At 41.8% G+C, this 27868-nt stretch overlaps 3 protein-coding genes across 4 annotated transcripts; 1 reads left to right on the plus strand and 2 right to left on the minus strand.

Annotated features, from left to right (window-relative positions):
* Positions 1-136: 136 nt before the first annotated feature.
* Positions 137-4377, minus strand: LOC306971436 (olfactomedin-4-like). Of its 2 annotated transcripts, XM_079567711.1 has the most exons (5): positions 2835-2879; positions 2393-2545; positions 1769-1981; positions 1507-1639; positions 137-1092 (listed from the first exon to the last, which is right to left on the minus strand). In XM_079567711.1, exons 1-5 carry the CDS (start codon positions 2868-2870, stop codon positions 233-235), a joined length of 1395 nt encoding a protein of 464 aa, XP_079423837.1. In that variant the 5' UTR covers positions 2871-2879; the 3' UTR covers positions 137-232. The 2 variants fall into 2 exon arrangements, with proteins under 2 accessions (XP_079423837.1, XP_079423838.1); XM_079567712.1 differs by lacking the exons at positions 2393-2545; positions 2835-2879 and adding an exon at positions 4230-4377.
* A 958-nt stretch (positions 4378-5335) lies between these two features.
* Positions 5336-26748, plus strand: olmf4l1 (olfactomedin 4-like 1). The gene is made up of 16 exons (XM_079568472.1): positions 5336-5435; positions 5844-5963; positions 6810-7028; positions 7133-7286; positions 7519-7743; positions 8120-8288; positions 8672-9098; positions 10886-11047; positions 13279-13374; positions 22823-22870; positions 23248-23367; positions 23774-23992; positions 24097-24250; positions 24600-24827; positions 25160-25328; positions 26302-26748. The coding sequence occupies exons 1-16, from the start codon at positions 5382-5384 to the stop codon at positions 26738-26740; spliced, it is 3003 nt and encodes a 1000-aa protein (XP_079424598.1). The 5' UTR covers positions 5336-5381; the 3' UTR covers positions 26741-26748.
* LOC306971238 (olfactomedin-4-like) lies at positions 10621-14488 on the minus strand. Its single transcript, XM_079567435.1, has 5 exons — positions 14446-14488; positions 13869-14021; positions 13243-13455; positions 12983-13115; positions 10621-11576 (listed from the first exon to the last, which is right to left on the minus strand). The coding sequence occupies exons 1-5, from the start codon at positions 14479-14481 to the stop codon at positions 10708-10710; spliced, it is 1404 nt and encodes a 467-aa protein (XP_079423561.1). The 5' UTR covers positions 14482-14488; the 3' UTR covers positions 10621-10707.
* Positions 26749-27868: the final 1120 nt, after the last annotated feature.

Below are 27868 nucleotides of genomic sequence, written 5' to 3' on the forward strand. Positions count from 1 at the left end.
GATACTGCAGCGAGATTTTTTTTTTAGTTAGAACAGAAATTGAATAGCCTACTGAAACTAAAGGCCGTCAACAAACTTGCAATCCCAATCATAAAGGTATATTCCACAAAGACAAACGTTCATTATTTATAAAGGCTTTATTGCAAAATGTTTACACAAAATTAAAAAACGTTACATGTTAGACAATCAAGAGGCATATGCTATACTTATTTTTATTTTGTCCTGCAGTGACCTAGAAGCTTGCCTGGTAAGCTAGGAGATACCCGTCATTGTACATATAGATCCTCCTGTCAGTGGGGTTGTAGCTCAGACTAGCCACTCCCTTTAACAACTTCTCCAAGGGCAGGGCCAGAGTGTTGTCCTCCCGTCCCGAGACCGTATCAAACGCGTAGAACACCTCCTCGCGATTGTCACTGATGAACCTGGTCGCGTACAGCACCCCGCACACCATGAACGCATTGGTCACCGCCTTCTTGAACACCCTGGTCTCCCACGTCTGCGTCACATTCAGAGTCTCGTTCTCGCTGTCCCACATCATCCGGCTGACCACAATGTTGCCGTGGTTACCCATGGTAGCGTAGATAGCCCACAGCCCGGTTTCATCTGCTTCGATGTCTATGTCGCTATGGGTGCGGCAATCGTAGTAACAGTAAGGAAACTTGTTTTTGACGCCAACTCCGGTGCCTGGAAGTTTGACCCTTTTGATGCTATTAGTGGTGAGATCATATCGGCAAATCTCCTCTGAGTTGTGACAGTGGTAGTAAAGCCCCTTGCCATATAACACCGCGCTGGGACCCTCTATAGCGTTGGTGTGGGTATTGGACGGGGCGAAAGTATAGTCCTTGTGATTGGTGGAGGCCATGAAGTTGTCGTAGGTGGGATAGACTCGCAGGACGTTGCCATAGATGTGGCTATTGGTCAGGGGCTGCACCCAGTAGCTGTCCTCTTGCTCCTCCTCTGGCCCCCCAGAGCCCCCCAGAGCCTGTTTGCCCCAAGAGCCAGAGATGAGGCTCTTACCGTACGGACTGATCTTGGTCACCACTGGTTCACTGATGTTTCGGATCAAGCCTTTGTAGCAGTATTGATGTGTGCCTGAAAAGGAGACAGAGGAGGTTAGGGATGAACTAATGTCCATTCATTCTTCATCTCTGCATTTTTGAGTTTATTTATTTACTCTGGAAACTTCATTTTGTAGATTTGAGGCAAAAAGTAAACCAGGGGTGTCCAAAGCCCTCTGACTACATGGTATTTTGTTGGCCCTTTATACTGTTTGAACAAAATTAGCACTATAACCTCAATAACTAACATCTCTATACGACAAAGACTTAAATATCGGAACTTTTACAGATTTTTTGAACAAAGAAAGCTGCCAAATTTGGTTTTCTTTCATTCATCATTTCAAAACATGTCATCAGTGAGTGCCCCTCCATTTTGGACACTATTGGCCAATGCTGAGATGCAGAAAATGTAAACACACTTTTTGATGAACTTTTATAAATGGCTCACCCCTGAAATCATAAGGAATGGACTTGCAGGACTCGGCTCTGTTCTTCAGGTAACGCACTTGTTCCTTCACTGTCTTCAGGTTGATGTCATCTGTCGTTTTCATTTGCTTCACATTTCGACTGAGTTTTCCAACCTAACATAAAAGCAAATAAGGTTAAGGATCTCTAGGTAAAAAGTAAACTGTCCCATATATACAGGGTGCACAGATCACTAACTGCCCTTCAAAGCGGCGGTAGGTTCTGTCAGAAATGCCCAGAAATACCTCTTTGGTCAGCTCTTTGGTGTGCTCATTGTTGAGCTGTTTGTGCACTGCGCTCACGTGCGCCTCCAGCTGGTTGATGTCGGTACTGAGCTGGCGCAGGCTCAGAGCGGAGTACAGGCCCTTGTACCGGAGGTACTGGTGCGGCTGCAGACGGGCTGTTGCGTTGGCCACCTTAGACTGGATGTGGGGCAGACGAGCACTGGACAGCTGCACCTGGGAGACACACGTCGGCATATTGTACATGTAAATATTGGACAAGCTTGATATTGATCTGAAACAATAGATGAAAATGAGTAAGATCCTGCAGCAGTAACTTTTTTTGTGTTTTCTCTAGTTCAGCTGTACCCGAATCTGATTGCCGATCGCAACGCCTCATTTGAAAGCTAAGACCTACAAAGCTAATCCAAGCAAACCTTTTTCCTTGTGCTGTTGTTGCGTTTTCGTCACTTTTCTGTTTCACTTTTGTGGATTTTTTAATCAAATTTTTGTCACTTTTTCCTCACATTTTTTTCACATTTTTGTCACTTTTTTGCCACATTTTCATCGCTCATTTGTAAACACTGAAATGGATTGTGGCTCTTCACAGATAAGAAGTTATTGACAGTTTGAGTGGGACTGTCTCACCTGATTGTTGAGACTCTGCAGTGTGCCCTCGCAGGAGTCGAGCTGCTGTTGGACGCTTTCGTATTGGTCCACAGGAAACGCCCACAGTCCTGTGTCCACACTGCAAACACACGCTCCATCCTTCCTCACCCCCATCACCCGCTCTCCCTGCACCTGTAACAGACCCCCAGGTTCAAGTCCAGTGAAAATATATGAACGGTGTCACAGCATCACAGAGCATGGCAGCAAAAGCCAAATGATTGTCAATGTTAGTTATGAAGAGTGTTGTTATTTGTCATTATGTACGATACAATCCAGAACTCTATGGGCCTATATTGTGAAAGAATTTATTTCTGCGAATTTACTATTGAAATTATTTGAAATGATCAACTATATTGAAATACTCAAATAATATAACATTAATATCACGTGTTGTTAAGTATCATGCACAATAATGTCTTACCGATGGTGCCAGTAGCAGAAACAGCAGCAGCATCATGTCTGGATGTGGAGAAATGAAATAAAACTCAAACACAGGTTTATTAATACTGTTCAGCCCCAAAGCTCCTCCTCCGTTGTACTTACCATACACCTTGTCCCTGGGTGTTGTTGTGGGTCATGATGGAGTTGCATGTGGATGTGAAACTCAACATTTCCCAATCATTTCACACTGTTCCCTTTTCGCTTATGCAAAGTTATTATTTTCTTTTGCAACACCAGCAGCTTCTTCATGGCGGAAATTTCTCTAAAATCATTCACACGTGCGGCCTATTCACTGCAGGAATTGGCTCACGTGGAGTTTTTTTTTAACACCAGATGTGCCCTTAACTCCAGCTCCAGCCAGTGTGCCCTTGGGCAAGATACTTCACCACCGGTCCTATATGCAGCATGAGTATGGTATATGTAGAGTGATTGTTGGAGGTGGGAGAGTCACTTGGCATAGACTGGCAGCCATGTTTCGGTCTGTCAGCCCCATGATAGCTACGGCTAAAGTAGTTGCTGAGTGAATAATGCAATGTAAAGCCTCTTGAGTGTCCAAAAAGGCACTGTCTTTGTAAACCTATTGTGTTGCTGCTATGTTTTGCAACAATTATATATAATGTCTTTGGTTTTTTATGGATGTTTTTGAGTCTGGAATAAAGATTGAATATGAATAAGGGACACTTCTGTTAGATTATATGTTGCCAGTTGATAAATAACATTTGGGGGTTAATGAAATGAATTAAATGATTGCAGACACCCTTCATGAAAAATAGAAGGACTTCTTTTAATCTAATATATAAGTAATCTTGCGTTTCTTAGTCTGATTTATTTTATCCAGAGAGCTGGATATTACTGGATATTGGGGAGAAAAAAAGGACGCTCAAACATACCTTATGTTCCATCCTGCGAGGGAAACCTATTTCAGCCGCCTGTATCCGCGATCTTGTCCTTTGGGTAATTGTCCAGATCTCATGACCATAGATGAGGGAAGGAAGGAAGGAAGATAAGCGCCATAGGACATGAACTGTGGAGATTAAAAATAAAACAAAAAGTCCAGTGTGGTTGTAAAATGCTTAATATCACAACATTTACCACAAACCACATGGTGTCTAGTCTAGTCTGAATATTAACATTTGAACCATTTCCCATGGTTTCATATTTGTTTCTGGAAGTGATTGCTGAGTCTTATGTAAGTTGCACTGTCTCGCTGGCAGCAAAGACTGTAGTCTTTTTGGTAAAGTCCGGAGAAAGTGCCAGATTGCACTCGGCCTAAACAAGTTCTAAACTATAGGACTAAACCAGGACTAAGCATTGAAATGGATTGTGGCTCTTCACAGATAAGAAGTTATTGACAGTTTGAGTGGGACTGTCTCACCTGATTGTTGAGACTCTGCAGTGTGCCCTCGCAGGAGTCGAGCTGCTGTTTGATGCTTTCGCATTGGTCCGCAGGAAACGCCCACAGTCCTGTGTCCACACTGCAAACACACGCTCCATCCTTCCTCACCCCCATCACCCGCTCTCCCTGCACCAGGTTCAAGTCCACATGAACATCTGAACATCTTTAGATTCCTCCAGTATTTAACATTTAAAAATCTCATTGTTTTATAGAATGTATATGAATGGTGTCATAACAGGTGTCATAACTGGCTCCTCTTGCTGTTAAGGAGCAGCGACTCTACTCCGAGCTCCCCCCGGGTGACTGAGCTCCTCACCCTGTCTCTGACGATGCGCACAGCCACCCTGCAAGGAACACTTATTTCTATCTGTGATCTTGTCCTTTGGGTCATTACCCAGATCTCCTGACCATAAAAAAAAAAGAAAAAATCTAAATCAAAACAACTTTATTCATCCCAATGGGCAATTTTGTTCGCTGCTCTCTGGTCATAAATAGACCGTAGGTGAAGGAAGGAATGTAGATTGACCAGTAAATCAAGAGCTTTGTCCCAGACTCAGCTCCCTCTTCACCACAACAGTCTGATACTATGGGACTTGTATATGTTGGTAAAACATAATAAAACATGATTTCAGTTTTGTAATTTAGAGCTCATCAACTCCTAGATTTTATTGATGGATAGAATGACAGAGCTAGGGACAGAGATAAGCGCTATAGGACATAAACTGTGGAGATTAAAAACAAAACAAAAAGTCCAGTGTGGTTGTAAAATGCTTAATATCATAAAATTGACCACAAACCAAACAAACAAATGGTGCTTAGTCTGAATATTAACTTCTTCTTTTTTTTTTAACCATTGCCCGTTATTTCATATTTGTTTCTGGAAGTGATTGCAGAGTTTTATATAAGTTGCACAAGCTGACAGTTTTTTTTTTAGGTAAAGTCCGGAGAAAATCCGACATTGCAGCATCCAGACCACAGAAAGGAAATGTGCTGTTCTAATGGAAACCCACTGGCGTCAAGTTAGTGACGGACACAAACCCCACCCACTGAAGATGAGAGTGCTGTGGACATAAACAGCTGAAGTGTGGAGCCCTGACGACTCTGTCACTGTGAACTCTTCGGGAACGCACCATGAAGCCGAGTCTGCTCTTATCTCTGTGTGCTCTGTTCACACTCACTTTTCAGGTATGAGCTTGTGCTTATGCAATCCATTTGTAGTTTAGAGCTGCTACTGTTTATTAATTTCAGGCAACTTTTATTTTTGCATCTTAATCTTTGAACCTTACATTTGAGAAATATTTTATGCTTCATTTTACACTCTCTTTTATTCAAGAACATGTTCTTGAGTAACATTTTTCTGTATTTCTGTAGTTCAGTTTTTTTTTAAGTAGTTTTATCTGTACCTTTGACTTCCACTTGAGGAATATTGTTTTGAAATATCAATACAATTAGTACACTCTCCCTTCTGTGAGTAAATCTATTAATTCCACACATTCACATTGATATATAAAAAAGATTATTAGTTATTTATATGGATTATCTTTTGCTGTTACCTTATTATTTTGGCTGCTCACCCGTCTCTGTTCATTTCAGACACCGACTGCAGAGAAGTGTGAGTGTGAGCTGTCAAACACAAAGCCCTTTCCTCTCGACAGACTGAACTCCACCCAAAGTAAGGTGGCAGACTGTAACAACAATGTCACTCCACAGAAGGTAATCCAGTTCCCTCGTGAACAGAGAGCATGCACACACAATGTAAAGTAATGAGCAAACAAAATAAATGATTAGTTATTGTTTGGGCAAATTAGGAGAATAACTTGTCTGCAAAGCTGTCCTTCCTAGCTGATCCTACACTGAAAAAAGTGAAACATTCCTTTTGTTCATTATGTTCTTTGCTATTGGCTTAAATAAAGACAATCTAATGGGTTAGTACAGTTAAAGCCATTTAGATTGAACATTGTGTTTTGATTTTTTTTAAAATGTATGTACTTCTAATAGTCTATTGTAAATTGACAGTAATTTATAAAAGTTAATTGATCAAATAAACAATTGTTTGGCGAGCCCTCCAACACAGGGGGCAGCGCCGACAACAACAGCGCTTGACTCTACCAAATAAAGCTGCAGAAAATGCTTCAGATGCTTCCAGCCATCACATTCAAAAAACACGATTTGGCCCATATCTGCTAATGGAGAGTTTTAAGTTGACTTAGTGAACCTTTGAACATTCAACCAATTTAAAACATTCACTGTTACAGATGAAACATTTATTGTTGGATTAATGGATATAAGTGATACCATTATGTTTCTTGTTGACATCGTTGGTCAGAGCTTACTGCATCTTATCAAAATGAAAATGACTATGATTTGTGGTAGGTAGGTATTATAGATAGATAGATAGATAGATAGATAGATAGATAGATAGATAGATAGATAGATAGATAGATAGATAGATAGATAGATAGCCATTTTCTAACCAGCTTTTCCCATAGCATTATTGTTTTCATTGGCTTTTTGCACTGAAAGTGAAGTGTCCTAAACCTTGCTGACATGCCTGTGTAGGCCGTGCAGCTGGAGAGCCTATTGCTGGGCCTGGAGCGGCGCCTGCCCCAGCTGGAGGCAGACATATCTGAGCTGGAGCGGGACGATGACGGGGGCATGTACGGGGTCCTGGCTCTTCACGTTATTGAGAATGAACTGACGGAGATCAGACTGCTCATGGACAGGCTTAACAGCACCATGGCAACAAGCAGACAACTGGCCAACGACACCACACAACAGGTAAGCCTGGAGCTCATCTCACAGCTCACCACACTTCAAAACATGGACTTTCACAGCTCACTTTACATGTGATTCATATATGTTTGTTAATTAAATCCTCTCAGATCAGCACCATCAGGGCAGAGCTTCAGGAGCTGGAGACCTACGACACTTTGCAGGTGATCAATAGAGACCAGACCAACCAGCGCCTCAAGAGAGACTTGGACCAATGCAGGAACGGACATCACACCTCTGCCCCGCCTACACTGCCCCCACATGGTAACACCCTCTCCACCACCACACAGTAACACCCAGCCTGCCCCCCACAGTAACACTCACACATACAACAGGTCATGAGAAGGTCCTCTCAACCCATGGTCACAAACATTTTCTTCTCACTCTCTTCCCTGACAATAGAGCAGTCAAAGCAAAGTTCAAGTTAAGTTTTTCATTGTTTAGACTTCAAGGATTTGTTTACAAAAGTTTTGGTCTGTCTCTCTTTTTGCTACAGGTCTGTGTCCACACGGACGGTTCGTGAATGTGACAGGACCCAGGATCCACGCAGCGGGGGATCCAGGGAATTATAAGTACGGAGCTTGGGGAAGGGACCCTAAGCCTCTAGAGGAGAGGGAGAGCTGGTACTGGTACGTCCCAATGACCTCCAACAACAGATATGCTAACTATGTGCGCCTGTACTCCAGCCTCAGCTCTCTGGTGGTGGGCATCAATGTGCCAGGTGAGTGCACAAGGGTGATGGGAAATTTTTACATCGGCTTTTGGCAAACAGTGAAGCATGAGATTTTCTTGGTAATAGGACAATCAAATGTTATTGTGCTTTTCTTGAGTGAAAAAGTTGTAAAACAGTAGAGCTCAACATTACTAGCTCTTGATGAAGTGAATGCATATGAGCATAATAAAGTATTGAGTGTTTGATTATTATTTACTTTATCTGCAAACAAGAGCTTCATCCACAATAACTACTGCTACTGTCACTCAAAAAATACTTATTTAAACATTTGAATATATTGAAAAAAAAAATCTATAACAAGATATGCTCATGTACAAGTTGTGTTGATAATGTGCTTTATTTAATTTAATTTAATTTCTTAAAGGGAATGTTATGATCCACACTTCTAACCCAACCACCAACACAGTCCAGGGGCCCAATGTGGTCCTGTATGGAGGGGCCCTGTACTACAACTGCTACAACAAGGACTCAGTGTGTCGATTCAACCTCACCAGTAAAACTGTGACCACCCTGCAGCTGCCCAAAGGAACCAGGTACTTGTTCCTACAGTAGTCTATTTCTAAATAGACTCAATGTGTTATTTACTGTATTATATCTGCTCCCTGTTAAAACCCAGTTGCAAAATGTATTTCTAATTGGCATGTTTACCGTGAATGTGTACCAGATATCAGTAGTTTGTAGACTGATGGAAGTGCTCCGAATCACCGAAAGGAAAATACATTTATTTTTCTCTCTAAATAGAGACGGTTAAAATTAATTATAACAGTAACTGACCTCTGTATGAGTGAAAGAGTTTTTCGAGGCTCACTCCTTAAAGTTACTTGTAGCAACAAGAGTCAACAATTTTGTCCATGAAATGAAAATAATAAAATATGGTTTCTAAAAATGCTTGTTTGCTCCTGATGCTTGTGTACAGGTACAACTCCAAAAGCAACTTCTGCCAGCTGGATGAGTGCTACCCATACACAGACTTGGACTTGGCCACCGATGAGTCTGGGGTGTGGGTCATCTACACATCTAATCAGGACTATGGGAATCTGGTGCTGTCCAGAGTGGAGGAGGGGCCAGATGGGCTTCAGCTGGGGCAGACCTGGCGCACCTCGGTCTACAAGCAGGCAGTGACCAACACCTTCATGGCCTGTGGGGTGCTGTACGCCACACGCTTCGTCAGCAAAGACACCGAGGAGATCTTCTACTCGTATGATACAGCCACTGGGCAAGAGAAGTTCAACGTCGGCATCTATTTTCCAAAGATGTTCACCAATATGTACTATCTGAACTACAGCCCCGTGGACCAGATGTTGCACACTTACTGCGAAGCCAACATGGTGTCCTATAAAGTTGTTTTTGAATAAGTCCTGAATAAGTGAAGCCTCCCCTTTTTGTTAGTTTTGATTGTTTCTTCTCCTCTTTGAGGGTTGACTTTAATTGTACTTCCTGTCTTATTTTGTTGCACTTGCCATTTGTATTTTTGCATTGTCCACAGCTCTTTGGTCCACAGTGTTGTTTTTTAAGTGCTTTATAAATAAAGTTAGACAGGATTGGTAAACCGTTATTTTAAAATGTTATCTTTATTTAAACATGAAGTCCCCAATGAGAGTCTCTTTTTCATGAATAGCATGTGTGTACTTTCCCTTGTGAAAGAATAAGACATGAAATACTGTAACTATTTTAGTTTGCATTGGTTTAATACATGTCAAATGATGTTCAAAATCAAACTTATTTGAAACGAGTGAAGTATCAAAAGGAAAAGTGTAAAGACACTTCAGTTACAAAGAGAAAGACTTTTCAAATAATTTATCAATTACTTTTTTTTTTAAGGGTTTTCATATGTGTTGTACGTTCATAAAGGTCAACAGACTGACAAAACATGCCCATTTTTATGCAGCTGTTGGCTTGAGAGTGTTTACCATATCGCTATGTACATTTTCTACATAATTCAGTGAATGAAACAAAGTACTTCAGGTGATTTGGACATAATGTCTTTACTCGTCACTACACAGACAGACAGTTACTATGTATTTACATAGAATATCTTTACAGTACAAATTTGAATGACAACCAAGCAAGTAAATCCCTCTACTATTAGTGAACAGAAACAAGCTTACTGGGAAGACTCCCAAAATATGAAACTTTAACTTATTGCTCAATATAAATCAATAATAATGTCAATAAGAATAGTGATAATAGTAGTAGTAGTAGTAGTAGTAGAAAAATGGACAGACTTTTTACTCATGGCTCCACCAGATTATATGTTTTTATAGTGAAACTAATTCATTGTAAAACTCATCATGACCCAAAGAACCTCAGCTTTCTGTTCTGAGGTAGACTTATGCAGAGAACTGCATTATGGGAGTTGTCAGGTGACCAGCTACTGCCCGAATAACATCCTCTCCCAGTGCGCAGTACACAAGGCGGCCGCCAGAGGGCCCCCTTCCGACATTCTTGCTTGTGGCCCCTTGGTACCCTTGCTACGCCACTGTTTATTAGAGAACATGTGCTTGTCTATTTTCCATCAAAGAGCTAGAATTCAGATTGACCACAACCTGACCACAACCTAACCCACACCAGAGTCCAGGATCTATGCGCTCTGTCATTATGAGAGCAAAAACCAGGCCATTGTACAGCACCTTAACATCTGTCCTCACGCAATAACATTATGACACATTGCCCTCTTGTGGAGATAACAGATTCTGCAGCAAGGATTTTTTTAGTTAGTACAGAAATTCAGTACTGACACCAAAGGAAGTCAACAAACTTGCTGGGGCCCAGGGGCAAAAAAATGTTTCACATGCCCCGCACTCCCCACCATAAAGGAATAATCCATAAAGACAAACCGTCGTCATTTATAAAGGCTTTATTGCAAAATGTTTACACAAAATTAAAAAACGTTACATGTTAGACAATCAAGAGGCATATGCAATACTTATTTTTATTTTGTCCTGCAGTGACCTAGAAGCTTGCCTGGTAAGCTAGGAGATACCCGTCATTGTACATATAGATCCTCCTGTCAGTGGGGTTGTAGCTCAGACTAGCCACTCCCTTTAACAACTTCTCCAAGGGCAGGGCCAGAGTGTTGTCCTCCCGTCCCGAGACTGTATCAAAAGCGTAGAACACCTCCTCGCGGTAGTCACTGATGAACCTGGTCGCGTACAGCACCCCGCACACCATGAACGCATTGGTCACCGCCTTCTTGAACACCCTGGTCTCCCACGTCTGCGTCACATTCAGAGTCTTCTTCTCACTGTCCCACATCATCCGGCTGACCACAATGTTGCCGTGGTTACCCATGGTAGCGTAGATAGCCCACAGCCCGGTTTCATCTGCTTCGATGTCTATGTCGCTATGGGTGCGGCAATCGTAGTAACAGTAAGGAAACTTGTTATAGGCGCCAACTCCGGTGCCTGGAAGTTTGACCTTTGTGATGCTATTAGTGGTGAGATCATATCGGCAAATCTCCTCAACATAGTTGTAGCAGTGGTAATAAAGCCCCTTGCCATATAACAACGCGCTGGGACCAATTATGGCTTGGGTGCTGGAGTGGGACGGGGCAAAAGTATAGTCCTTATGATTGGTGGAGGCCATGAAGTTGTCGTAGGTGGGATAGACTCGCAGGACGTTGCCATAGGTGTGGCTATTGGTCAGGGGCAGCACCCAGTAGCTGTCCTCTTGCTCCTCCTCTGGCCCCCCGCCGCCCACCAGACCCAGAGCCTGTTTGCCCCAAGAGCCAGAGGTGAGGCTCTTACCATATGGACTGATCTTGGTCACCACTGGTTCACTGATGTTTCGGATCAAGCCTTTGTAGCAGTATTGATGTGTGCCTGAAAAGGAGACAGAGGAGGTTAGGGATGAACTAATGTCCATTCATTCTTTTTTCAATCATTGTTTGCATTTTTGTGTTTATTTTTGTGTTTTATTAACCTACTAACTTCAATTTGTAGATTTGAGGCAAAAAATAGACCAGGGGTGTCCAAAGCCCTCTGACTACACGGTATATTGTTAGCCCTTTAAACTAAACAAAATTAGCACTATAACCTCAATAACTAACATCTCTATGTGATTTAAATATTGGAACTTGGAATAAGTTAGCTATTGAACCAAGGGAGCCGCCAAATTTGGTTTTCTTTCATATTTCAGTGAGTGGCCCTCCATTTTGACACTATTGGCCAAGAGCAGTGGTTTCCAATGTTGTTTATTTACACTCAAAATGTGCGCTCAAAATGAAGCTAAAATATTCTCAAAATTGCGGAAAAAAACGAATTATGAGACAATCAAAAATGTCCGCACAACTAAATGTAGTTCCCAAAAGACGATTTTAATTATTCATACCATGAAGTGACGCCCTTCATCAGACGACGGCCCAGAACGTCACTTTGTAGTGTATTCATATTCTATATTATTAAATAGAGCTTTAAAAATGCAATACCTTTGTATTACATAGTGGTGTTTCATAAATATAGCTGAGTTACACTACCTTGAGTTACTTTTGGCAAAATATAAACTAAAAATAGTAGTAATGCCACCCAGCAAAGGTGCAGTCAACAATTTCCTTTTCCTTCTTTATCCCCATTCTCTCGTGTTTTATTTTGTTTTGACGACATTTATGCACAACTGCAGATCTTACACACCAGTGTCCAACCTGATGCTGCATTCTGTTTGGGGGCGTTTTTTTTGTTCATACATATAAATCCACTTGGAAGTTGAGTTACTTGAATTGTAATGACTAATATATTTCCATATTTTGTTTCAGTAATATGTTATATTCCTTAGTTACTGAAAAAAGTAATATATTTTTGTAACTCGTTACTTTTGTAATACGCTACGTTACACTGTCGAGTTGTGCAGACATTTTTGATCGTCTCATCATTGCTGTTTTTGCTGCAGCACACTCATTTAGACAGGGATGTGCGTGTTTTTGGTTGTGAAATAAATATTCAAAATTAGCTTTCCTTTGAAAGTAATAGGCTATTGAAATTCCACTCAGTTTCACCTTCTTGATCAGTATAAAACAATTTTCCAAGTAGCCCCAGGGGTCCCCATCGCCCTGGTTGGTAAAAACTGGTTTACAGCACTAATAAGTATCTGGTAGGTGTGCGCACATATGCTATGGAGTAGACATTGGATGTGGATAGCCAAGGGAGTAAATCTATAGAACACTGTAAACTGATAATGTTGAGATGCAGAAAATGTAAACACACTTTTTGATGAACTTTTATAAATGGCTCACCCCTGAAATCATAAGGAATGGACTTGCAGGACTCGGCTCTGTTCTTCAGGTAACGCACTTGTTCCTTCACTGTCTTCAGGTTGATGTCATCTGTCGTTTTCATTTGGTTCACATTTCGACTGAGTTTTCCAACCTAACATAAAAATAAAAAGGGTTAAGGATCTCTAGGTAAAAAGTAAACTGTCCCATATACAGGGTGCACATATCACTAACTGCCCTTCAAAGCGGCGGTAGGTTCTGTCAGAAATGCCCAGAAATACCTCTTTGGTCAGCTCTTTGGTGTGCTCGTTGTTGAGCTGTTTGTGCACTGCGCTCACGTGCGCCTCCAGCTGGTTGATGTCGGTACTGAGCTGGCGCAGGCTCAGAGCGGAGTACAGGCCCTTGTACCGGAGGTACTGGTGCGGCTGCAGACGGGCTGTTGCGTTGGCCACCTTAGACTGGATGTGGGGCAGACGATCACTGGACAGCTGCACCTGGGAGACACACGTCTTTTTCCTTCAGCTATTGCTCAATTTCGTCACTTTTCTGTTTCACTTATGTGGATTTTCTTTAATCACATTTTTAACACTTTTTTGTCAAAGTTGTTTGGGTTTTATTCTTGTTTTCGTCTCATTATGTTGCTATTTTGACACTTTTTTGAAGAAGCTTTCAGATTTGGGTAAAGCCAAACTGGAGAAAATGTGCTCGGTTAAGGTGGGGGCGTAAGAGGTTAACAAAGATTCAACCATACTAGTGGTATTTCATATAGGCTAACAATCCACAGTAACTGGACTGAACTCGTTCTGAACAAGTTCTAAACTAAGACTGAACCAGGACTAAACATTGAAATGGATTGTGGCTCTTCACAGATAAGAAGTTATTGACAGTTTGAGTGGGACTGTCTCACCTGATTGTTGAGACTCTGCAGTGTGCCCTCGCAGGAGTCGAGCTGCTGTTGGACGCTTTCGTATTGGTCCCCAGGAAACGCCCACAGTCCTGTGTCCACACTGCAAACACACGCTCCATCCTTCCTCACCCCCATCACCCGCTCTCCCTGCACCTGTAACAGACCCCCAGGTTCAAGTCCACACAATAGAGGCCTATCTACAATGAGCACATCGATAATAAAGAAACAACATCTTTAGATTCCAAACGCTTTTATGTGTCTGATTCCTCCAGTATTTCATATTTTAAAATCTCATTGGTTTATAGAGTATTTGAATGGTGTCATAGCATCACAGAGCAAATTATTGTCAATGTTAGTTATGAAAAGTGTGTTATTATTTGTTTATATGTATGATACAATCCAGAACTCTATGGGCCTATATTGTGTATACTTTGAAGATTGAGAAGGAATTTATTTCTGAAAATAATAGTAATAGTAATTTCAATTTACTATTGAAATGATTGACTATATTGAAATACCCAAATGATACAATATTAATATCACGTGTTGTTAAGTATCATGCACAATAATGTCTTACCGATGGTGCCAGTAGCAGAAACAGCAGCAGCATCATGTCTAGATGTGGAGAAATGAAATAAAACTCAAACACAGGTTTATTTATACTGCTCAGCTCCACAGCTCCTCCTCCGTTGTCCTTACCATACACCTTGTCCCTGGGTGTTGTTGTGGGTCATGATGGGGTTGCATGTGGATGTGAAACTCAACATTTCACAATAATTTCACACTGTTCCCTTTTTGCTTATGTAAAGTTACAATTTTCTTTTGCAACACCAGCAGCTTCTTCTTGGTGGAAATTTCTCAAAAATCATTCACTGCAGGAATTGGCTTTTAACGCCAGATGTGCCCTTAACTCCAGCTCCAGCCAGTGTGCCCTTTGGCAAGATACTTCACCCACCAGTCCTATGTGCAGCATGAGTATGGTATATGTAGAGTGATTGTTGGAGGTGGGAGAGTCACTTGGCATAGACTGGCTGCCATGTTTCGGTCTGTCACCCCCATGATGGCTACGGCTAAAGTAGTTGCTGAGTGAATAATGCAATCTAAAGCTTCTTGAGTGTCCAAAAAGGCACTGTCTTGGTAGACCTAATCTGTTTGTTTTTCTTAGTCTCTGATTTATTTTATCCAGAGAGCTGAATATTACTGGATATTAAGGAGAAAAAAAGTAAGCTCAAACATACCTTATGCTCCATCCCCCCATCCATTATCGTCCACTTTATCCGGGGCCGGGTCGTCTAGGCAGAGATGCCCAGACTTCCCATATCCACATCCACCTCCAGCTGTTCTGCGGGACCAAAAGACGACACCAGGCCAACTTACGTAGAGACATACTCCCTCCAGCATGTCCTGGGTCTTCCTGGGGGCCTCCTCCCAATGGGACATGCCCAGGACACATTCTGAGGGAGGCGACCAGGATGCATCCAAAACAGATGCCTGAGTCACCTCAAATGGCTCGATATGAAGGAGCAGCGACTGTACTCAGAGCTCCTCCAGGTGACTGAGCTCCTCACCCTGTCTCTAAGGATGTGCGCAGCCACTCTGTGAGGGAAGTCTATTTTGCCCCCCTATATCCACAATCTTGGCCTTTCGGTCATTACTCAGATCTCATAGGTGAGGGAAGGAACGTAGATCGGTCAGTAAATCAAGAGCTTTGCCCCAGACTCAGCTCCCTCTTCACCACAACAGTCTGATGCTATGGGACTGCCCTATGTTAGTAAAACACAATAAAACAGCATTTCACTTTTGTAATTTAGAGTTCATCAACTTCTGGATTTTATTGATAGATAGAATGTTAGAGCTTGGGACTGAGACGCTACAGAACATAAACTGTGGAGATGGTTAAAAATTAAAGAAAAAGTCCAGTGTGGTAGTAAAACGCTTAAAGGGATATATCAGTAGTTTTGACATAGGGCCTCATTTCCAGTCATCCAGACTGTTGATGATTTCTTGAGATTTTTTTTTTTTTTTTCAAATTCATAGTCTTTATATTTGAAGAGTTTAGTGGCGCTAGGCTAGTCTTAGGCCAGTGTTTTTATAGGAAAATTATAGGAACATTTTTTTGTGGGAAAAGCTATATTTTTCAGTCAAATGTATTGCCTTGGGAGAATTTTAGGTTTGTTTTGACTGCAACATTGTCCTTTTTCTTACAAATACCTTTTTTAAGTAATTACTTTCTAAATAAACTGCAACACCCCTGAGGTAGGGGGTACACGGACGACCATTGAAAGGCCCAAGGGGTACACAAGACAATAAAGGTTGGGAACCACACTGTCTTAGGCTAGCGCATGTCTATGGTATCAGCTAGCCTGCATTAAAAACAGTCTGACCCACTCCACAATGCACCTGAAGCAAATCACTTATAATGCCAGACTACTGATGTAAATGTCTGTGTCGATGGAATATTTTTAATCATTTTGCATTTAAAATAACTTGTATTTGAGCAGCATCAGCTTCGTGGTTGTAAGCTAAGCAGCGGTGGAGTGATCTGCTAGAAAATAGTCCCTCAAAATACGATAATTCAGTCAGTTATATCTCAAAAATTGACACAGACATTATATTGGTAGTCTGATGTTATGAGTGATTTGCCTCAGGTGCACTGTGGAGTGGACTGTTAATGCAGGCTTGCTGTCACCGTAGAAATGCGCTAGCCTAGCACTACTAAACTCTATCTATATCTATCTCCAGAAATCATCGACTCTCTGGATAACTAGGAAAAGAGGGCCTATGTCAAAAATCCTGAAATCGTTATTATCACAAAATGTACCACAAACCACAGTCTGGTGTTTCATTTATGACACTCTGCAGGTGATCAAGAGAGACCAGACCAACAAGTGCAATGGACATCACCCCACTGCCCCGCCTACACTGCCCCCACATGGTAACAGGACAGTTTCTAGATCCACAGGGGTGGATCTAGAAAAAAAATCACGGGGTGGCAAGCAGGGTCAGAGATAATTTCTGGTGTGGCAACACATTTTTTTAATTTTTTTATTGGTTTATTTGGTCGGGACAGTGCATGTTAATGAACATAGGCTACATGGGTCACATGCATGTAAACACGCCACTCCGGATTGTAGCCATGGGCTAATTTCCATCCGTCGTCGCACTCTCAAACACACTCTCATTCATTCTGGCCTATTGTACATGTTTTTAGTGCCCGGAGGAAACCTACGCAGACACGGGGAGAACATGCAAACTCCACACAGAAAGGCCCCGTCCAGGTGGGAATCGAACCCAGGACCTTCTAGCTGTGACGCACGAGCGCTAGCCGCTGTGCAATGTCGAATGTTTATAGTGGGGGTACGCAGGTTTTGCTTGATGGCAAGGAATTTTTTCTGTTTTGATACAAATAGTAGCATTGCCCATAATATAAGTGGGGGGTTTCTAACTCAGATAAGATTTTAACTTTTGTAAAAAAAAAAGAAAAAAATCATCTTGGGAGCCACAGGAGTTGAACTGAGTTTAACTGAGAGAAAAGCTACAGCAGCAATCTTGTATGGGGAAACTATATGTGATGCACTGAGTGTGAACTTTGCGTTGACTGCTCTGTTGTCAGAAAAGAGCGGGAAAGGTCATGTTTGTGACCAGGGGTTGATCCTGAAGTGAAACCGCTGACTCTAAATGCCCTTCCGCTACTGGGGTGCTTACAGAGGCCTGTAAGCACCCCAGTAGAGCAGATGTGAGACATTACATGGCAGCTGGGGTAGCAAGACCTCTACTAGGGGTGGCAGCTGCCCTGTGCCACCCATCTAGATCCGCCCCTGCCGCTCTACCAACACACAGTCACACCCCGTCTGCCACAGTACCTCTCACACATACATGGATCGGTCATGAGAAGGTCCGCTTTTACAAAATGTCAAGCGGAAAGGTGTTTAGGGTCAGCGATTTCACTTCAGGATCAACCCATGGTCAGAAACATTTCTTCTCACGCTCTTCTCTGACAACAGAGCAGTCAAAGCAAAGTTCACACTCAGTGCATCACATATAGTTTCCCCATATAATATTTTTCATTAATTATTCTGGTATTTTGCCAATTGCTTTTTAATCCTTGTGTTCTCCTGGGGTCATTTATGACAATTTTTTTTTTTTTTTTGGTTTGTATCGTTAAAAAAAAAACTAATTCTGAAGATGACTCAGACTATCTGGTCAGTTTCCAAGTGGAACTAGTCAAAATTTAGTATTAGTGACATTTTTTAATTTGCTCATGCGTTTGAATGAAAGCAAATAGTTACACTCGTGGTCCTTTGGATTCATTTATAAACCCCATTTTGTTTTTTCTAATATTTCACTGATAAAATAATATTTTGAAATAAATGTGGGTTCTGTCTTGAGTTTGACTTCATAAAAAGGCACTAACACTAAATTTACCAGTTTTTATTTTTTGGGGGGTCGGTGGGCCATGTTTATGTAAAATAAGTCAATTTTTGAGGCAAAAATGGCCCTTTAACACTGAAATTCCTGAAGTGGATATTATTCAAAACATTTGGTGAATTGGGCTTACCTGGCTAACGCCAGACTGCTGTGTGCGCTCGAATCATTTTGAACTACACAACAGCCTGGGGACCATGGCCAAAATTTTTGCATGGATTTGGGAACCAATCACAGAACGAGGAGGGACGGCAAGACGATGACGAGCTATTCGATATACGGAAGCTTGTAGTTTATTTATGGATTTAAAAAAAAAGTTCATTTACGGATCCAACATGACAGCAGCAGACGCGACGCTATTTTTCGATCAAGCTTTAGGCCGTTTTCTAAATAGTTCTAAATAGCTTTAAAGTTTGCTGCGGGTACGTCATACGTCATCTCATACGTAATCGGATACGATGATACAATTGGCTGTGGCCACGTGCAGACGTATGATAGACATTCGTAGTGCCCAATAAACGGCTATGGACGATCGTAAACCACACCTCTCCTACGAGAAAATGAATTGGTGGTCCCCAGACTAAATATCACTTGTGATTTTAGTCTGGCGTTAGCCAGGCAAGAATTGGGCACTGGTAGAGAATAAAAGTAAGAGTGGGTGCTGTTTTTGAAAATTGTTTTGAATGAGTGTAGCAAGACGAGCGGTAGTGGCGAGTTATAAACAAATATCTCCGCCCAAAATAAACTACTTTTAACATAAATATTGACAACGCCACCGGAGAGAAGGCTCCGGACCTTAAGGCACGCAGGTTCGTTTATGATAGACACAGGCAGAGTCCAAGCTTAGCAAAAATACATATTTTATTTACTATATATATATATACTGTTTCAATAAGTTACTTTGTTTCTCTTTCGTTGGTAAAACGTTCGGTTGATCCACAGGTTTACATTTGCACATTTCATACACTACCACAAACGGGCAGCAAACTGCAAAGTCCCTTATTTGACAGTATTAAAAACAAAGCAAAGTCCGTGAGTTGAACAGATTAAGACGAGGTTAAAAGACAAGGCAACAACATGGACAGCGCCGTCATCGCACCAGCGCGGCCAGATCACCTGTAAATAATTAAAACCATTAACACCTAGCCTTACTGGTGGAATATAGTGCAACTCTGCCCCAAACGTACCATCGAACGCAGGGCACAACGCACGGGTGTGGGGCCAAGACAGCAGACTCACACCATCCCTGCCCATGGAGCATCTGGGGCTACATCGTGGAACCGTCACCACGCGGAGCTAAACCATAAAACCTCCAGTTAGGGCCAGTAATTAGTTACATTAAATTCGAAAACCTAGAGCAAACGCTACCTGTCCTTCGGAAGAGCGAGGAACGCACTGACACCGGCGGGACCAGGAAGTGAGTGACGTCAGAGAACGAAGGAGTGAGTGCATTGCGTTTATATACCCGCGGCGCCACCAGCTGGCGGGAGGAGGTGCGACAGGCGCCATGCCACATTCCACCCGGCCAACTGTATCGTCGCCCCGACGATAAACCAAAACATTCACACGATTCCAACTAACCAGACTCATTCACACGGCGAGAGAGGAGTTACCAAACACTGCTCTCCCAGAAATAAAAGATGAAGCACTAAAGCAACCAACTACCAGGACTGCATATCTCCAAGTCGTACAACCCGTGCACATGGGCTAGACTAGGTGCCGTGAAGGCCGCAGAAGGGCGTGTTGAGTACGGATAGCGCAAAAACAAATACATACTAGAGGCTCCATAGCTTTCTTACAACGGCTGCTTGACGCAAATGGGTCATTGAGGCATCCTTCCTCCCAATGCACCCACCGCTGCCCAGGTATGAGCACCTACACATGATTAAAATAATCCTGAGCTCCCTAAAGGCTATATTGGGCTACCTCTGACCATCTCAGTGGCAACAGCGGCTGCGCGCCTATGCGCCATTTAGTAATCGAGGAACTCACATCTCGCCTTACCTACACCGCTACTCGGGGGTTTGAGCCACCCACTAGAGGCCACCAAATACGGGACTATAGGACCGGGCATCAAGATGCTGTGACCTCACCCACTAGAGTCCTGCAAGTTCCCCTCAGCTAAACTGGACTCCTCTGCTGTTGCCTTGTCTTTAAAAACACAGAAAACAGACATTGTTATGTTCAAGTTACTGGAAGATTTAGCTGTTTTCTGGCGTAGCACAAGCGTTTGAAACAGTAGCATTACCACCATATTCATGTAGGTTTGTAAGTCACATGACCACCATAAACTTAAATGTACATGCAGAAAACATGAGATCACGCTTTTAAACACAAAAGCACAACATGCAAAACAAATTATGTACAACAAAAACACAAATGGCAGGTCAGGAGAGGCTTTGGCCTACTATGAAAACAGGGCTACTGCTACACTGACAATTTAGTTTTAGCATTGCCTGACACAAACAGTAGGCTATGGAACACATGCCTGTGTTGGGAATCAATCCGGCCGACGACAACGCCAAATGTAGCAAGACGAGCGGTAGTGGCGAGTTATAAACAAATATCTCCGCCCAAAATAAACTACTTTTAACATAAATATTGACAACGCCACCGGAGAGAAGGCTCCGGACCTTAAGGCACGCAGGTTCGTTTATGATAGACACAGGCAGAGTCCAAGCTTAGCAAAAATACATATTTTATTTACTATATATATATATACTGTTTCAATAAGTTACTTTGTTTCTCTTTCGTTGGTAAAACGTTCGGTTGATCCACAGGTTTACATTTGCACATTTCATACACTACCACAAACGGGCAGCAAACTGCAAAGTCCCTTATTTGACAGTATTAAAAACAAAGCAAAGTCCGTGAGTTGAACAGATTAAGACGAGGTTAAAAGACAAGGCAACAACATGGACAGCGCCGTCATCGCACCAGCGCGGCCAGATCACCTGTAAATAATTAAAACCATTAACACCTAGCCTTACTGGTGGAATATAGTGCAACTCTGCCCCAAACGTACCATCGAACGCAGGGCACAACGCACGGGTGTGGGGCCAAGACAGCAGACTCACACCATCCCTGCCCATGGAGCATCTGGGGCTACATCGTGGAACCGTCACCACGCGGAGCTAAACCATAAAACCTCCAGTTAGGGCCAGTAATTAGTTACATTAAATTCGAAAACCTAGAGCAAACGCTACCTGTCCTTCGGAAGAGCGAGGAACGCACTGACACCGGCGGGACCAGGAAGTGAGTGACGTCAGAGAACGAAGGAGTGAGTGCATTGCGTTTATATACCCGCGGCGCCACCAGCTGGCGGGAGGAGGTGCGACAGGCGCCATGCCACAAGAGCAAATAGTTACACTCATGGTCCTTTGGGGTCAGTTATAACCCTGGCAAAATCCTATTCATTTCAATGGACATTAGCCAATCCTGCATGTTTTTCTGTCTTTGACCTTTCGTACCAACTTCATTTGTGCTTCAGATATGAAACCATTATTATGTTTCCATCCCAGAGGACCTCCTTGACATGCACATTCACCAGATTTTTTATTTACATATTTTTACAATAGCTAAAAAAAGCAGCAGCTCTTCATTAATTTCAGTGACAGTGTCCTCAATGAAGCTATATTTGTGTCTTCAGCCTTTCATACCAACTTTATCTAAATCCCAAATCCATAACTTTTAAAAAATATGCATTCCACAGAGCCTCCTGTATACAGGCACATTTACCAAATGTTGAATTCACTCATTTTTCCATAGTTTTAGAACCCAAAAACCAGTTCCATAACCCAGTTTTTTAAAATAGCCAAACTGTGATTCTCTTTCACCAATTCACCAATACCGTATTTCAGGGAAATCCTCTGTTTTCACAAAATGTTCAGTGCAAATAGGCTGTGAACACTCAAAACTTTGATCACGTATCAAAAATCTGACACATATCAGTGCTTTGAGTAGTTTTGGAAGAGCTTATGATCCAAAAAGATGATTTTATATAAATAACTGCATTTGCCCGGTGTTTATTGAATATCAGTTGGTTGTGTAACTTTTAGAGCTTTGGTGTTCCAAACACGCTCTGGTCTATTGTATTTTACTTTACACTTTTATTTTATTGTCAAACTGCACTGAACATTCAATAATTTGATAAACGTTTATGAACTAAGATGAAAACAATGCTTTTTTGATGAAAATAGAGGATTTTCCTGAAATAAGATGGAATTAGTGAATGAGAATCACAGTTTGGCTATATTTAAAAAATAGACTGAAGTTACACTGACAGATAGAAATTTATTGAAAAATGATATTTTATGACTGAAATATTACCATTAAATATTAAGTCAGAGATCGCAGCATCCAGACCACAGAAAGGAAATGTGCTATTCTAATGTAAAGTCACTGGCATAAAGTTAGTGACGGACACAAACCCCACCCACAGAAGATGAGAGTGCTGTGGACATAAACAGCTGAAGTGTGGAGCCCTGACGACTCTGTCACTGTGAACTCTTCGGGAACGCACCATGAAGCTGAGTCTGCTCTTACCTCTGTGTGCTCTGTTCACACTCACTTTTCAGGTATGAGCTTGTGCTTATGCAATCCATTTGTAGTTTAGAGCTGCTACTGTTTATTAATTTCAGGAAACTTTTATTTATATTTGGGAATTATTTTATGCTTCATTTTTATGCTCACTCACTTTAATTCCAGAATATGTACATTTTTCTTTTTGTAACTTTTTTTTTTATCCCTATGTACCTTTTATTTCCACTTAAGGAATATTGGTTTGAAATATCAATACAATTAGTATACTCTCCCTTCTGTGAGTTAATCTATAAATTCCATACATTCACATTCACATATGTATATCATTTATGTGTATTATCTTATCTCTTTAATCTTTTGCTGCTACCTGAGTAATTATTTTTGGCTGCTCACCCGTCTCTGTTCATTTCAGACCCTGACTGCAGAGAAGTGTGAGTGTGAGCTGTCAAACACAAAGCCCTTTCCTCATGACCGACTGAACTCCACCCAAAGTAAGGTGGCAGACTGTAACAACAATGTCACTCCACAGAAGGTAATCCAGTTTCCTCGTGAACAGAGAGCATGCACACAAAACAGCAAGAATCCATTTGTTACAAGTACGCCTATATAGTACAAAATGTAAAGGAATAAGCAAACAACAGAAATGATTAGTTATTGTTTGGACAAATTAGGAAAATAACTTGTTTGCAAAGCTGATCCAATAACTCATGTTCAGATCTTGTGTTTGGTCAGGACGACCTCATCGCAGCTATTTTGTTGTAGCTTTTTAGTGACATCGTTTGTGCAACAACTGCAAAAAATAGCACTTGCCACCACAGACTGATAAAGGCTACACACGCATTTGCAGCAAATTAACTGTAATAAATAGCACTATTGTTTTCATTGGCTTTTTGCACTGAAAGTGAAGTGCCCTAAACCTTGCTGACATGCCTGTGTAGGCCGTGCAGCTGGAGAGCCAGTTGCTGGGCCTGGAGCGGCGCCTGCCCCAGCTGGAGGCAGACATATCTGAGCTGGAGCGGGACGATGACGGGGGCATGTACGGGGTCCTGGCTCTTCACGTTATCGAGAATGAACTGAGGGAGATCAGACTGCTCATGGACAGGCTTAACAGCACCATGGCAACAAACAGACAACTGTCCAGCGACACCACACAACAGGTAAGCCTGGAGCTCATCTCACAGCTCACAACACTTCAATACATGGACTTTCACAGCTCACTTTACATGTGATTCATATATGTTTGTTAATTAAATCCTCTCAGATCAGCACCATCAGGGCAGAGCTTCAGGAGCTGGAGACCTACGACACTTTGCAGGTGATCAATAGAGACCAGACCAACCAGCGCCTCAAGAGAGACTTGGACCAATGTAGGAACGGACATCACACCTCTGCCCCGCCTACACTGCCCCCACATGGTAACACCCTCTCCACCACCACACAGTAACACCCAGCCTGCCCCCCACAGTAACACTCACACATACAACAGGTCATGAGAAGGTTCTCTTTTACAAATGTAAAGTGGAAAGGGTTTAGGATCAGCAGTTTCACTTCAGGATCAACCCATGGTCACAAACATTTTCTTCTCACACCTTTCTCTGACAATAGAGCAGTCAAAGCAAAGTTCAAACTCATTTCATCACATATAGTTTCTCCATAACAGATATTTCATTGGTTATACTGGTATTTTGTCAATTGCTTTATAAGACTTAAAGGATTTGTTTTAAGTTCACAAAAATGTTTTGCCTGTCTCTCTTTTTGCTACAGGTCTGTGTCCACACGGGCGCTTTGTGAATGTGACAGGACCCAGGATCCACACAGCGGGGGAGTATCCAGGGAGTTATAAGTACGGAGCTTGGGGAAGGGACCCTAAGCCTCTAGAGGGGAGGGAGAGCTGGTACTGGTACGTCCCATTGACCATCAATAACATCGTGGCTAATTATGTGCGCCTGTACTCCAGCCTCGGCTCTCTGGTGGTGGGCCTGAGTGTGCCAGGTGAGTGAACGAGGGTGGGGCAAACAGTGAAGCAAGAGATTTTCTAGGCAATAGGACAATCAAATGTTATTGTGCTTTTTTGAGTGAAAAAGTTGTAGCACTAAAGCTCAACATTACTAGCTCTTGATGAAGTGAATGCATATGAGCATAATAAAGTATTGAGTGTTTTATTATTATTTACTTTATCTGCAAACAAGAGCTGCATCCACAATAACTACTGCTACTGTTACTGAAAAAAAAATACTTATTTAAACATTTGAATATATTGAAAAATATAATAAATCTATAACAAGATATGCTCATGTACACATTTTTTATTTTATTTCTTAAAGGGAATGTTATGATCCCCTCTTCTAACCCAAACACCAACTCAGTCCAGGGGCCCAATGTGGTCCTGTATGGAGGGGCCCTGTACTACAACTGCTACAACAAGGGCTCAGTGTGTCGATTCAACCTCATCAGTAAAACTGTGACCACCCTGCAGCTGCCCAAAGGAACCAGGTACTTGTTCCTACAGCAGTCTATTTCTAAATAGACTCAATGTGTTATTTACTGTATTATATCGGCTCAATGTTGGAACCTCAAAGAGACAATTCTTCCTGAACAAACAAAATCTTTCAAATTCATTTTACAGTAATTTTATTTTCAATTGGCATGTTTACCGTGAATGTGTACCAGGGGGATACCAGTAGATTTTAGACAGACGGAAGTGCGACTGCGGTCCCTCTGGCCGGTTATACATGTTTTTAGTAGTAGGGGGAAAAGGAATACCCAGAGGACACCTATGCAGACACAGGGACCTGAGACCGTCTTTCTGTGAAGCACGAGCAACTGCTGCGCCACCGTGATCCAAAAGCATGTCACATTTACGGAATTATGTCAGGCCTTTTTCCTGCATATACAGTGCCTTACCATAAACTTAAAGTAATTGGGAGTCTACTGAGACCAACATATAGAAGGAAAATACACTACAGTTACTTAGAGCAGTGGTTCTCAACCTTTTGGAGCCGCGACCCCCATTATAACAGGTAAAGGGGTTCGTGACCTCCCGCCCGGGTCACACCGTGAAAAATAGGAACATTAGCCTACATCATTTTTTTTTTAAAACAAAGAAAAAAAAATGGCTGAAATAAAATTCATCAAACTACAATCAAATAATGGCACTCTGGTAAAATAGCAAACATTAGATTTTATGCTAATGAAAATATGTATATTTTATCTAAGTGATCTGGTGAAAACCCAAATTTGTGTCGCGACCCCCTTGGGGGTCCCGACCCCTTGGTTGAGAAAAACTGACTTAGAGGGATAACAATTGCTGACCTCTGTGTGAATGAAAGAGTTTTTCAAGGTTCACTCCTTAAAGTTGTCTTGGTGTCTCTTGTAGTCAACAAGAGTCAACAATTTTCTTCAGGAGATAAAAATAGTAAAATATGGTTTCTAAAAATGCTTGTTTGCTCCTGATGCTTGTCTACAGGTACAACACCCTTGGCAACTTCTGCCAGCTGGATCAGTGCTACTCACACACAGACTTGGACTTGGCCACAGATGAGTCTGGGGTGTGGGTCATCTACACATCTAATCAGAACTATGGGAATCTGGTGCTGTCCAGAGTGGAGGATGGGCCAGATGGGCTTCAGCTGGGGCAGACCTGGCGCACCTCGGTCTACAAGAAGGCAGTGACCAACACCTTCATGGCCTGTGGGGTGCTGTACGCCACACGCTTCGTCAGCAAAGACACCGAGGAGATCTTCTACTCGTATGATACAGCCACTGGGCAAGAGAAGTTCAACGTCGGCATCTATTTTCCAAAAATGTTCACCAATATGTACTATCTGAACTACAGCCCTGTGGACCAGATGTTGCACACTTACTGCGAAGCCAACATGGTGTCCTATAAAGTTGTTTTTGAATAAGTCCTGAATAAGTGAAGCCTCCCCTTTTTTGCTAGATTTGATTGTCTCTTGCCATTTGTATTTTTGCATTGTCCACAGCTCTTTTGTCCAAAGAGTATTGTTTTTAAGTGCTTTATAAAGAAAGTTAGACAGGATTGGTAAACCGTTATTTTAAAAATGTTATCTTTATGTAAACAGGAAGTGCCCAATGAGAGTATGAATCTCCTTTTTGTGAATAGCATGTGTGTACTTTCCCCTGTGAAAGAATAAGGTAACTTGTTGAAATACTGTAACTATTTTAGTTTGTCTTATTTGAAACTAGTGAAATATCAATAGGTAAAGTGTGAAGACAAGTGCCAAGACTTTTCAAATAATTCATCAATTACTTTTTATTTTTAAGGGTTTTCATATGTTTTGTATCTTCATAAAGGTCAACAGACCGACAAAACATATCCATCTTTATTCAGCTGTCGGCTGGGGAGCATTTACCATTTTGATCAACAGCTATGTACATTTTCTACATAATTCAGTGAATGCAAAAAAATAAATAAAAAATGCTTCAGGTGATTTGGACATAATGTCTTTATTCGTCACTACACAGACAGACAGTTACTATGTATTTATATAGAATATCTTTACAGTACACATTTGAATGACAACCAAGCAAGTAAGTCCCTCTACTATAGTGAACAGAAACAAGCTTACTGGGAAGACTCCCAAAATATGAAACTTCAACTTATTGCTCAATATAAATCAATAATAATGGCAGTAAGAATAGTGATAGTAGTAGAACACATAACCAATAGCTGTATATCAATATGAGGTTACACTTTACTGTTGCTATAAAAGTCCAAGGAGAGGAACATAAAGTGTACATCACAATACAGTGTTCAGTTTGGGTGACCTGCTCTACAAATCAAAATATCTACAAGTGCAAAGAGGACCAAGGTCTGCAGATCAGGACTGATCCTGCTCCAGGATTCTCGCAATGAATAATACTTATTTTGTTCACCTCATACAGCAATGTCTGTCAAAATGATGAACCTTCATCCATGGTTCAGATTTGTTTTCAATACTGTTCACTTTGCATTGCTCTGTTCATTTTACAAGCCTACTATTAGATTTAATAATACTGGTAACATAATTATT

The sequence above is a fragment of the Gobius niger genome, assembly GCF_951799975.1.
Source record: "Gobius niger genome assembly, chromosome: 12".
Taxonomy (NCBI): domain Eukaryota; kingdom Metazoa; phylum Chordata; class Actinopteri; order Gobiiformes; family Gobiidae; genus Gobius; species Gobius niger.